Below are 13,007 nucleotides of genomic sequence, written 5' to 3'. Positions count from 1 at the left end.
TGTAACTTTAGAACTCCAATTCTGTCTTCCTCTGGAATCTTTTCCAGCACAGCAGGGTTATTGCTGAGAAACTTGGTGAGGTTGAATCCCCCTGTTTTGAGAACATGTTTCAGCTCAGTCGCTGTATTTGCTGCCTCTTCCTCTGTTGAGAATGTTTGAATGAAGTCATCCATGTAGAATTGTTTTGTGTTTGAGTCAAAGATTTTTGGGTGTTCTTGTCTGTTATCGTTGGCGCACTTTTGCAGAACAAAAATTGCGCAGGCAGGAGAACATGTTGCTCCAAAAATGAGTCGTTGGTATTTGGATGTCCTCTCCTGACCATTGTCGCTCCACAAAAAACGGAGAGCATCTTGGTCTTCTTCTCTGATTCCAACTTGCATGAACATAGCCTCTATGTCTGCTGTTACTGCAACCTTGTACTGACGAAACCGTAGAAGTCCATGTAGATTGCACTAAAGGTCCGGTCCCGTTAGCAGTGCATCGTTCAAAGAAACCCCTTTGTATTTTGAGGCTGCATTTGTCACTCGTCTTATCTTGTCTGGTTTTTGCTTGTTGATGACGGGATGATGCGGTAGGTACCAAATGTTCTTTGCATCCTGGTTCGTAACAGCTGCTATGTATCCCTTATCCATATCATCAAAGATAGTGGTCATATATCTCTGTTTCAGTTGGTTGTCTCTCTCTAATCGCTTCTGCAGGGCGTGCCACTGAACCCTTGCCATGAAGTAGTTGTTGGGTAGCGTGACGTTTTCTCGCCAAGGGAGTCCAATCTCATATCTTTCCCCGTTGTGATGTGTGGTCTCTTCCAAAGTCTTTATTGCCTTCTGGTCTTCTTCATTGTGTCCCTTCGTAGAACCCTGACTAAAGTTGACACCTTCAAAGGTCCAAAAAAGATGTAGAAGATTTTCGTCCGGGTCGTCACTACCTCGCTTGAGATGGTTGAAAAGAGTGATGTTGTGGTTGCTGCTTCCTTTATGGTTTGATTGAAAGTACTCTTGTGGCACAGGGCCTGTCAAAGTCCATCCTAACAGTGTGTTGACTCCGTAGGGTGTTCCTGGTTTGCCGGTAGTGAATTGTCTTGGAACAGTAGCCAGAAAAGCATCTGCCCCTATGAGTATTACAATTTTGTTGTCACGAGTTTGTGGGAAGTTGATTTCTGCCAAATGATCGTGGTCTCTACAAAGTCTATTCAACATTTCTGCGGGTACAATTGGCATCTGGAACTGCTCAATGGAGGTTGCGTACACAGGAAGACTTGTCACCGGTTTTGAGCTGTGAAGTGAACCAATTCCAATCATGACATCAGCTGTTGTCACTGTGTGCTCCCCATGTAGCGAAGCTAGAGGAAGTTCTATATCTTTGGGGACTCTAATCCGAAGAGCATCAGCAATGTTTTGTGTGATCTGTGTATTATCACTTCCACTGTCCAAAAGTACATAGATCTCTATGTTGAAGTCTTTGTAGAAAAGCGTGACTGGTATTGCCTGTAGTTGAATAAAAGCTCTGACCCATGTGGGATCCCGATTTCTGCTACAAGTGTGGTTTTGCACCCGTGGAAGTTTTGATGAATCATCATTCAGTTCGTTGCTAGTCACTGATTGAAAGTGAGTGTTACTTCTGTCATTAGTTTGCTTGGGATTGATGTGCTGCTGATTGGTAGTTTGATGCGAGTTGTTGTTTCCATAGCTTGGATTACGAGGGTTGAAACTGTTTTGATTGTATCCCCTTCTGTTGTTGGTATTTGGCGTGTTACTGGTTGTTGACGAAAGCTGAGAAGTTGTATGGTTGAAGTTTCTACCGTAGTTTGACTGCACCGGGTTGTTCCTGGATTGAAATCCCCCTTTACTCGTTGCTTGGAAATCACTTCTCTGCCAAGTCCTGAAGTCGTCTCGATGGAGAGTTGAATGATGAAACCCATTGCATCTGTCTACAAAACATCGAATCTTTGATTTGCAAAATCCACTCTCATGTCTCTTCAAGCAATTGACACACAAGTTGTGATGCCTCACCAATTGCTGACGGTCAGCTACAGACTTGCTCAGGTATTCTTTGCAGCGACCAAGGTTGTGATCCCCAGAGCATAGTTGACAATTTGAGCTGGCTTGAAGAACTATGTTGGAGTGTTTCTGGCCTTGGGAAGGCCGTTCAACCCAGTCTGTTCTCTGTGGTCTTTGTGGAGAGACATCCTCGCAAGCCTCTGCATATGTGCTTATCCAATCTGCAAAGTCAGCCAGATTTGGCTGCCCTATTCTCATGCTCCTTACATGTTGATTCCAGCGAATCGTCATTGGTGTTGTCAAAATCTCCCTGGCAACTTTAACTACCGCAGAATCCTTCAGGTCCGATTCAAAATGGTGAAGTCGAAAGGTCTGTACCAAACGTCTGAGGAAGGACGCAAAACTTACAAAGCTGCTGGGATCATCCATTCTGGTCCTAGGCCATTGTTCAAGTTGTGTGAGGTACGCACTCACAACATGCTGCGGCTTTCCAAACTTTCTGATAAGTTCCTGAAGGGCCTCCTCATAGAAGTCTCCGTTGTAAGAGTATCCACAGATGAAGTCTTTTGCTTTGTGAGTTACCGAGTTTTGCAAGTATGTCATTTTCTGAACAGTTGAAAGAGCTGGATTGTCGTGAATGGTTGACTTGAAAAAGCTGTACCATTGATGCCACATCAAAGGATCGCCTGAGAAATGGTGAAGACTAATCTTTGGTAGACTGAACGCATTCATCATCACTTGATGGTTGGTCCATTCAGAACTGTGGGGTCGTTGTTGGAACTGTTGCTCAGAAAATTGTTGTGGCATGAAATTGAAGTGACGGTTGGACTCGCCGTTGGGAGCGTTCATCATTTTGTTTGTCTCTGGGAATGAGTGATCCATTTGACTACCGAGCAAATGACGTGACTGCTGCTGATCCCGCGGATAGTGATTGTCTGCAAAAGTTTGAGTGAAATTGTCAGGCATTGCCTGATGTTGAAATCCGGTTGCTGTACCGGAATTCCAGTACACAGTGTCTGATGGTTGATCGCTAGAAATATTGAGGGTAGCAAAACCTTGATTTGGAACATTCACATCAACAATCGGGCAACTCTGAACCTGTTTCGCACCTTCACTGAAGCTGTGATGCTCCTGTATTGCACTGTTCTCTTTTGGTTTCTGTTGCTGAGCATTGTATTTTTCTACACTTGTTCTTTCTTTTTGAAGATCACGATGACTGTTTTTGAACGGTACACCATCATGGTCATCAGAACTGAACACCTCATCCCAGCTCTCAGCGTTTTCACCTGCATTTTGCATTGGCGTTTTACGTCTCATTCCGCTTGGTTGTTTACGTCTGCTTCCTGAAACAACCACCTTGCTGCGTATTTTGTTGGGCTCTTCCGAGGAGGTGTCGGAAGAGATGAACTCTGGATGGTTTGACCCATGAAGCAATCTGACTTTTTGTTTGGTTCTCAGCCATTTGCAATTTCTCCGTGCAGACTCTGCAGCAACAGTGTCGAACTCTTGTGTCAACTGCTGTTCTATGAGTTCGTTACACATGCGATCAAGCTCCGCTTTTTGCTGTCAAAGTTCGTCAACGAGCTCTTGGAGGTCTGTTGCTGCTTCTGTTTGTTGCATTTGTTCGTCGAGTAGGTCTTGTTCTGCTTCCCACTCAATGACTTTGAACTTCAAGAGTTGCATGAGTTGAGCCTTGGAGGTTGACTTTGTTTTGGTTTTGCTTGACATGGTTCTGGCTTTTCTCATTGGTTAATGGTTACTTTGTTTATGGTTGCACGATGACATTCACAAAAAACAATTATTGCACTATGAGTGTTATGAGTCACTGCACTTTTAGTTAGCACTTAAAATGTTGTTTGAACGCTTATTAATTGTTTTTTTTGTATCTAAAAATAACTTGAATGCTATTTATACTGCTGTTGTGGACAGCTATTAATGGTTTGGTTGTCTTGTTTTACCAAATCTTGCTTGAATGCTGTTTTTTTTTATTAAATTATATTATGCACGCTTTGCGCTGGGCGAGGGTTTTGTCTGATCACGGTCGCAAAGAAACACCCTATCCTGGGGAGGATACTGTTTTACCTTTTAGAAAGTTTTGTGCCTAGAAACAAAAACTTTTGCACTTGCGTGTCAGCAGGTGCAAAACTGTAAATCAGAATCAGCTAGAGTATCTGTTTGAATGTAAGAAGGGCTTAATCAAACCCTGAAATTTTAAATGCTCTTTCGCTAGACTTAGGGTCAGAGAGTTTTAGCTGAACTAGAACGTGCTATAATCTAAGAAAGATCAGGCTTTGCTACCTATGTATATGTTCGACTATCCCCGTCGTCAGCCTATGCGTTGGTTCAAAAGAGAATCCACAGCCTCACCCGCTCAGGCCCCAGTCAATCTTATTAGCAAATGTGGGACCTCTAGCCGCATGGACTAGAGAACTGCATTGAGCGGATTGCATCATAATGTTCGGACATCGAACTGTAACTTACTTAGAAAGCCTGACAGCCTAGAAATTTGAAGTGCTAAAATATCAGATGGAAAAAATCTATAGCACGTTTAATTCAGCTAGGTGGTGGGATTTTTTAAGGTGTTAGTGAAAAACTACAAGTCAGAAATTTTAAGTTGTCTCTGTATTGTGAGTCGATGGTTCGGTTTTAAAACCTAGGATGCGCCAAAATTTTGTTATCTTTTCTTTAGTCTGATCCGCTTTCAGAGACAACGACTGGTTTTCAAGAGTTTATTTTGCTGTATGTTATTCTATAAGCTTGTATGCTTGTTAAATAATAGCTTACAAAGGTGTGGTTTATACCCGCATTTACTATCAAAGTTAAGTGTGGCACGATGAAACTCATGTATGATAATGAGTAAAAAGGTTTGGCATTGAAAGTCATGAAAAATCAAAGTTAAAGATATGACTTTTACAGCGATTATGAATATGAACTCAACAAATTTGAACTAAATAACAAGGGGAAGGATTGGGGGGCTAAACGGTTACGGACTGTTTACACTCGTTAACAAAAGGAGGTTTTTTTAAAAGAATTTTCTAGAACCATTTTCTGAAAAATTTTATGAAAATCAGATTAAGAAAATTAAGCTACGCTCAGTTTTGTATGTCATGCATTCATTGATTATTTGCCTGCGATAACTTGGTTTTACGAGATGTGAATCCTGATCTGAGATGTGAATCCTGATCCGAGATGTGAATCTTTCTCTTTTCTCAGAATTGCAAGTGAACTGAATTGACTCTTTTCAGAGGTGTTCTTCAAAGCATCCAAAATTACACCGGAGGCAGTGATACATGCACTGTGGAAGTGTGACATTAAAGTGATCTCAGAGAGCTACATTAACACTCTCAGTGGCATCCTCATCCAATCCACCGACGAAGAAGTCATCAATCTCTGCTCGGGCATCATCGTAAGTTTGACTGCAAAATTTTGAGTCTAATGCTGTTGCTTCCTTACATTGCAAATCTGGCGTAGACGCTGAATATTTTAATGCCCAAAATGTTTCTGGTTGTGTAAAACTCAAAATATTGTTTAAAGGAGCTCTAGCTGATAACTTTGTTACTGCTGTAGGATGATATATTGTTAAGTATCTATTTACTGACCCACAGTTCATTACGAGCCAGCTCCCCTGGCATCGGAAAATTAGTAGTTCGCCCATTTTGTCGAAAACATTTTGCTGAATCTAGGTCCACTTATTAGTCGCCCGATTCCACAAAATGTGTCATTTTGTGGAGTCCTATATATTAAACGCGTGAGCTCTAAAATGGGACAAAATTTTTGCATGTTTAAGGGGCCTGTCGAAGCGCATGTTTAAGAGCCGCATTGAGAAGCATGGTTAAGCGAACATATCAAGAGAGGTCAATGACCTGAAAGGCTCAAAGTAGATGGGCAAGAACCCAACCTAGGACAAAAGACTGTTAGTCATGTGCAGTTACCACGAGGCTAAGAGGGCTTGAACGTATGCTCGCCCAGAGGGAGGATTTACTTTTTTAATTGCTCCCGAGCTGAGTTTTAAGTTCTTATTGTAAACGAAATATGTTTATTGAGAAAAATAAAAGCGATTGTGAGAAAGGGTCGAGTGTAATGTTTATAGTGGAGTTGGTAAGATGGAGGACTGCTATTCTGAGGGTTGAGGGTTCGAACGCATGTCGGGTACCTTCCTTTTTGTAGCACTAGAATTGCTAATCAACACCATGTTCCCGTGTGTGTTTTTGGGGGATTAAAAATGGCAATTGTTTTCTCTTTGTAATAATTCTTCTTTCCATTCGCTTCGTCTGTTCTTTGTTTTTTTTTCATTTCAAATCTTTGAAAGATGGTTTTTTGTAAACTACTGGGGTTTTCCAGTTACTATTGCTGACCCTAAACGAATTTTAGAGGAATCATTTTTCTTGCTCTTTCTTTCTTGCTCTTTCTCTCTCTCTCTCTCTCTCTCTCTCTCTCTCTTTCTCTCTCGCTCGCTCTCTGTGTGTGTGTTTCGTCCTCTCTCCTTTCTTCTCTTTCCCCCGTTCCGTTTCTCTCTTTCTTTCCTTTTCTTTACTTCTGTATTTTTTCTCTTCTCAAATTTAATGATCAAGAAAACCAGTTGAGCAAATGGTCACCCCAAGTAACGGGACGCCAAAACAGAATACACCAAGAGCTTCAAACACACTGAATTGGAAAAATCAAACAGTTTTCTCTGTCATCATAGGATAACCACAGGTTGAGTTTTATTTTATAGCTGTTGATTTCGGTTCTAATACCATTATCCATAAAATTGCTAAGCTAAGTTTTGACCAGTTTTAATCGTATTGTCTTCCTTTATTATATTAAACATTAGTCACAATTGAGCACAATCTTTAACACTGCTCCTGTCGTAACATGTTTTAGGGGTCCTTAATCATGCAGCATAGAGCATAATAATTGCGTTTTGAGACGCGCTTTGCCATCATATTTAAACTCCTCTGCACATTTTTTGCGCTCATTAAGCATTCGGTTTAGCAAAAACTATGGAGTCAAAAACGCCATTGTCAAGAAATTTGCTGTAGAAAGAGTAAAGGACAAGTGCAATACGCATATTTAGCGTAAGTGGTGAGACCTATGGCTGTTAAGCGAGGGGTATGTCTTCGAGCCCGAGTCGTTGCGAAACAGAAACCTGAACTTCTTTTGAACCCCATATTCGTGTAAATGATTTTCTTATGTTTTTGCGGGCTTGCTAGTAGTGTTTAATTGCTTTCAAACAATGTTTGCAGCAATAATATTAGTCCTGTCGGTTTTTATGCGATTTTTCGCTTGACCGAATTTTCGTCTGACGCTTTTGACTTTTCGTCCTCAAAAACGGGATAAAAAGGTAGCGCCCAGCGGGCATTAAGTGCTCTTAGAGCCTTTCAGCTCTGTTTCTACTCAAAGTGTTTTGGAGACTTATACTTATCGCGTGAAGGGCTGTTCTTAGAGGTTGAAGATCCCTTCACTGTTGACCATCCCCCCGCTATTGCCCGCACCCCCTCCGCGCACTGTTCCCCCCCTAATACGTCCATATGAGGTCACAATCTCAATTGTTTTTTTCACATTTTAGTTCCCAATTTCTTAGTGAACTATTTTTCTCTCGTTCTTAACTAAAATTTGTTATTAAAAGCGGTTTGCAGCGAAATGAACTCAGAAGCATTGTAGCTGAATGATTACGATGTCAACTTGGTAGTCAGGATATCGGAACCCCCTGTGGGGACGTTTTTTGCACACACGAAACATTTCTAATCTATACTCCCCTCTAAATCAGATTGATACCGCACTTCGCTCGAGCGCAATTAATCGGATGTTACCGGTTTACCTTTTAATAGCCGTATTCATCCTCTCAGCAGCTATTATATAGGCAGTTTTTTTGAAAAACAGTTGACGGCTCGACAACTGTAAAACGAAAAACGTGAGCGGAAGTTAAAGCGAATTACAAGAGAAGAGACTAAAAAACAGTTGAAGCCTCGACGGTGGCTTTTATCAACTTAAAACTGATTCCCCATCAAGTGAAATAATTCGAAAAAAATGACACACTAACAGCTACCCAAAAACTCTATGCTCTATGAAAACTCAAAAAACTACAAAAACTTTCAGCGTAAAACTAACTACAAAAATTCGCGAAAAAACGCTTTTGAGATGGAAACTCACTGATAATGATATGCAATTATAAAATTTGTTTTCAAGTGTCAAAAGTGTTCTACATTGGTCTGCAGTCTCAGTTAAATAATTAAATCATACTGAATTCAGTTGATAAATCAAGGGCTATCCAGCTTAATAATCATGGCAGCTAGCAATCGCTCTAATGAACTTTGATAACCTAATGAATTACGATTTAATGATAGGGCTTTATCATTTAATCCAGTCTTCAATTTTGCTCTTTTGAACTTGTCCATGCTCACTTTATTGCGTATTTCAATGAATGAAAGAGATTAAAATCCAATCGGTTGAAACAGTGGTTGAAGTCAGTCAGGAGTCAAACGTGACTCATGTAAAATGAAAAACGTGAGCGGAAGTTAAAGCGAATTAAAAAAGACGAGCCTAAAAAGTTGACGCCTCGACGGTGGCTATTAACAACATAAAACTCATTCACATCAAGTGAGACAATTTTAAAAACAATAGAAACACTAACAGCTACCCCAAAACTCTATGCTCTATGAAAACTCAAAAATGGTACAAAAACTGTCAGCGTAATTAACTACAAAAATTTGCAAAAAAATGCATTTGGGATAAAAACTCACAGATACTGCTATCAAATTGACAAAATTTGTTTCAAAAAGTCAAAGTTTTCTACATAGGTCTGCAGTTTCAGCTTAAAACTAAAATTATACTGAATTCAGTTGCTAAACTACGGGCTATCAAGCTTAACAGTCATGGCAACTAACAATTGATCTAATGATCTTTGATAACCTAATGAATTATGATTTAGAGACCGGCGTTTATCGGTTAAAATCCCCTCTTTAATTTTTACTCTTTTGAACTTGAGCATGTTTACTATATTGCGTAACTCAATGAATGAAAGATTTTATAAGCCATTTGGCTGAAAAAGTGGGTGAGGTCCGTTAGGAGTCAAACGTGACTTATGTAAAGCAAAAAACTTGAACGGAAGTTAAAGCGAATTTAAAAAGCAAGAGTCCGAATTATAGCAGTTGAGAACTTGACGGTGGCTATTAACAACATAAAACTGATTGCCATCAAGTGAAATGTTTCCAAAAATAACAGAAAGAATAACTGCTAACAAGACTCTCTATGGAAACTCTATAATAGCGAAAACTTAAAATTAGATTGTTTAATTAACTTCTAAAAATTTCTGAAAAATGGTTGTGGGATGAAACGTACGAACTAAAACTCACGTACGGTACTATATAAATGCCACACAAGAAAAGAATCTGCTGGCTTCGCAAAACCTTTTTCTAGTTTTCTCGCTTTCAATCTCAATATATCTCTTTTTTTCACTCTCTCTCAAACCATTGTATAAACAGAACCACTCTTAATATTTTCTCTGCTTCTGAATTTTGCTCAGCAGATTCACCAAAACTTTTATTTTTGCGCGCAGCGTCAGAGTTTACATCCTGTAGAAAGATTTGAAATTGAGCTCACTATTACTGATCTTCGGTTCATAAACATAGCTGACAAGTTGCCGGAAAATAGCGGCCTTTGACCCGCTTGACGCACATCGGGATTGAAACGGAAAAAAATAGAACATAGAAATTCAAGACAGAAAATAGGAAATGACAATTTTTTAGGTGTCAGTGTTCTTATTTGGCGTGCAAATTTTTCCCTTTCGGTTAGATGTTTAAAATATGCTTAATTTAGCTTAAAAATTGAAGGCTTAATACTAATAGCAGTTAGCAATCCCTCTAATGAACTTTGATTACCTAAAACACGATAAACTGAACTTTCCTTTTGACTTCCCGTTGCGAAATCCAATTGCGAAATCCAATGAGTGAATCCAATTGAAGTTTCCTTTTGACTTCCCGTTGCGAAATCCAATTGCGAAATCCCATTGCGAAATCCAATGAGTGAATCCTATCAAGATCGAAAGAGCAAAAACAAAAACGGGAAGTCAAAAGGAAACTTCAAGTCATCGTGCTTTAGGTTTCATTAGGGCGATTGCTAGCTGGTATTAGTATTATATTTAGTGGCTTTCACTTTAGAGGCAAATTTAAGCATAGTTCTAGAATCTAACCGAAATTGAAGAATATGCACGCCAAATGAGAACACTTCGACAAAAAGTGAAAATGTCTTTTTTCTGTTTGCAATTTCTTTTTTTCTGTTTCAATCCCAATGTGCGTCGAGCGGGTCAAAGGCGGCTATTTTCTAGCAACTTGTCAGCTATGTTTATGAACCAAAGATCAGTAATAGTGAGGTTAATTTAAAATCTTTCTACTGGATGTAATGTCTTACGCTGCGCGAAAATAAAAGTGTTTTGGTCAATCTGAGCAAAGTTCAAAAGGAGAGAAAATATTAAGGGTGGTTTTGTTTATACAATGGTTTGAGAGAGTGTAAAAATAGGGATATATATTGAAATTGAGAACCAGAAAATAAGAAATTGTTGCAAAGCGAGCATATTTTTTTGATCACGTGCGGCATTTTTATAGTTTTAGTTCTTACGTTTCATACCAAAAGCATTTTTCACAAATCTTTAGAAGTTAATTGTACAATCTAATTTTAAGTTTTCGCTATTATTGAGTTTTCATAGAGAGTGTTGTTGTAGTAGTTATTCTTTGTTATTTATGGAAACATTTCACTTGATTGCAATCAGGTTTTAATAGCCACTGTCAAGTTCTCAACTGCTATTATTCGGATTCTGCTTTTTTAATTCGGTTTAACTTCCGTTCACGTTTTTCGCTTTGAATAAGTCACGTTTGACTCCTGACGGACCTTATCCGCTGTTTCAACCGAATGGCTTTTAAAATCTTTCAGTCATTGATTTACGCATTATAGTAAACATGGTCAAGGTCAAAATAGCAAAATTAAAGACGGCAATAACCGACAAAGCCCGGTCTCTAAATCTTAATTCATTAGATTATCAAAGTTCATTAGAGCAATTGCTAGTTGCTGTGATTATTAAGCTTGATAGCCCATAATTTAGAAACTGAATTCAGTATGATTTAAGTTTTAAGCTGAATTTGCAGATCAAGGTAGAAAACTTTGAAACAAATTTTGTCATATTTTCATAGCATTATCTGTGAGCTTCATCCTAAACGCATTTTTCTCAAATTTTTGCAGTTATATTTACGCTGACAGTTTTTGTAGTTTTTGTACTGTTTTTGAGGTTTCATAGAGCATAGAGTTTTGGGGTAGCTGTTAGTGTTTCTATTGTTTTTAAAATTGTCTCACTTGATGTGAATGAGTTTTATGTTGTTAATAGCCACCGTCGAGGCGTCAACTTTTTAGGCTCGTCTTTTTTAATTCGCTTTAACTTCCGCTCACGTTTTTCATTTTACATGAGTGACGTTTTGAATCCTGACTGACTTCAACCACTGTTTCAACCGATTGGATTTTAATCTCTTTCAGTCATTGAAATACGCAATAAAGTGAGCATGGACAAGTTCAAAAGAGCAAAATTGAAGACTGGATTAAATGATAAAGCCCTATCATTAAATCGTAATTCAATAGGTTATCGAAGTTCATTAGAGCGATTGCTAGCTGCCATGATTATTAAGCTGGATAGCCCTTGATTTATCAACTGAATTCAGTATGATTTAATTATTTAACTGAAACTGCAGATCAATGTAGAACACTTTTGACACATAAAAACAAATTTTATAATTGCATATCATTATCAGTGAGTTTCCATCTCAAAAGCGTTTTTTCGCGAATTTTTGTAGTAAGTTTTACGCTGAAAGTTTTTGTACTTTTTTGAGTTTTCATAGAGCATAGAGTTTTTGGGTAGCTGTTAGTGTGTCATTTTTTTCGGATTATTTCACTTGATGGGGAATCAGGTTTTTGTTTTTAATAGCCACCGTCAAGGCCTCAACTGGTGGTTTTAAGGTTCTCCTTTTTTATTCACTTTAACTTTCGTTCACGTTTTCCGTTTTACATAAGTCACTCAAGTCACGCAATATAGTGAACACGGTCGAGGTCAAAACAGCAAATTCAAAGACGGGATTAACCGATAAAGCCCGGTCATTAAATTCATTGGGTTATCAAAGTTCATTAGAGCTATTACTCGCTGACATGAGTATTAAGCCTAAAAGCCCTTAGTTAAGCAACTGAATTCAGTATGGTTTAAGTATTTAATTGAGACTGTAGACCAATGTAGAACACTTTTTGACACTTTAAACCATTTTTGTTGTCACTTTTTCTGTGTCTCAATACCGATGAGCGTCAACGGTGGCTGTTTTGTGGCAATTTGCTGGTTATGTATTATTTGGTTCAGAGAATTTATTAAGTCTAACTTTGTCTTTTTGTTCTACATTTGATGTTTTATCCTTATTTTTTTTCTGGTTCCTTAATTTCTCAGAATTTTTTTGTACAATTGTAAAAATTTAGAGTCGTATTCTGAGGGGTTAAAGAGATATGTTACTAATTGGGCACGCTTGAATATTTGATAGGCTACATTATATTTTAAATATAGGAAGTACTAAGTGTTTTTTATGTTATTGGCTTTTTAAATATTCAGAGTGTTTTGTTTAGCATGTCCTGAACACATGTCATCAGAATTGTTTTGAGATCAATTTTTTTGTCACATCTTGTTACATTTTGTATGTTACTGTATACAGTCTTGCACAACAATCATTGCAACCACATTGTCAATTTTTTCCTAAGTTTCTTCTTTACATCTGGTCGCTATACATCCGTATTCAGTTTTTTTATATGTAGCAGCTCATTGACTGACAGAATCATAAAGTCTGTTGAGAATAGTTGGTTTGGAGTTCTAACGTGTGGAGGTTTATGCAAAATAAAAACAATTTAATAATTGTCCCGACTTGGAAAGCGGGAAAACCTGCTGAATTTGCTGTAACTGTTACTTCGTCGCTGCAATCCAACTCTCTCACTAATGCGGCTACAAAGGCAGGATAC

The 13,007-nt window shown here is 38.5% G+C and overlaps 1 protein-coding gene across 1 annotated transcript in view; it reads left to right on the top strand.

Moving 5' to 3' along the window:
- Nucleotides 1-13,007, top strand: part of LOC142341221 (uncharacterized) — a 206,019-nt gene that overhangs the window by 135,179 nt on the left and 57,833 nt on the right. Inside the window, exon 18 of the mRNA XM_075392143.1 lies at nucleotides 5,243-5,403. Coding sequence (XP_075248258.1) covers nucleotides 5,243-5,403 — 161 coding nt within the window. The remainder of the gene's footprint in view (nucleotides 1-5,242; nucleotides 5,404-13,007) is intronic.

The sequence above is a fragment of the Convolutriloba macropyga genome, chromosome 1 (genome assembly GCF_964194025.1).
Source record: "Convolutriloba macropyga chromosome 1, txConMacr16.3, whole genome shotgun sequence".
NCBI classification, from domain to species: Eukaryota; Metazoa; Xenacoelomorpha; order Acoela; family Convolutidae; genus Convolutriloba; species Convolutriloba macropyga.
Note: the sequence above shows the minus strand (reverse complement) of the source record. Positions and strands in the feature narration are given on the sequence as shown.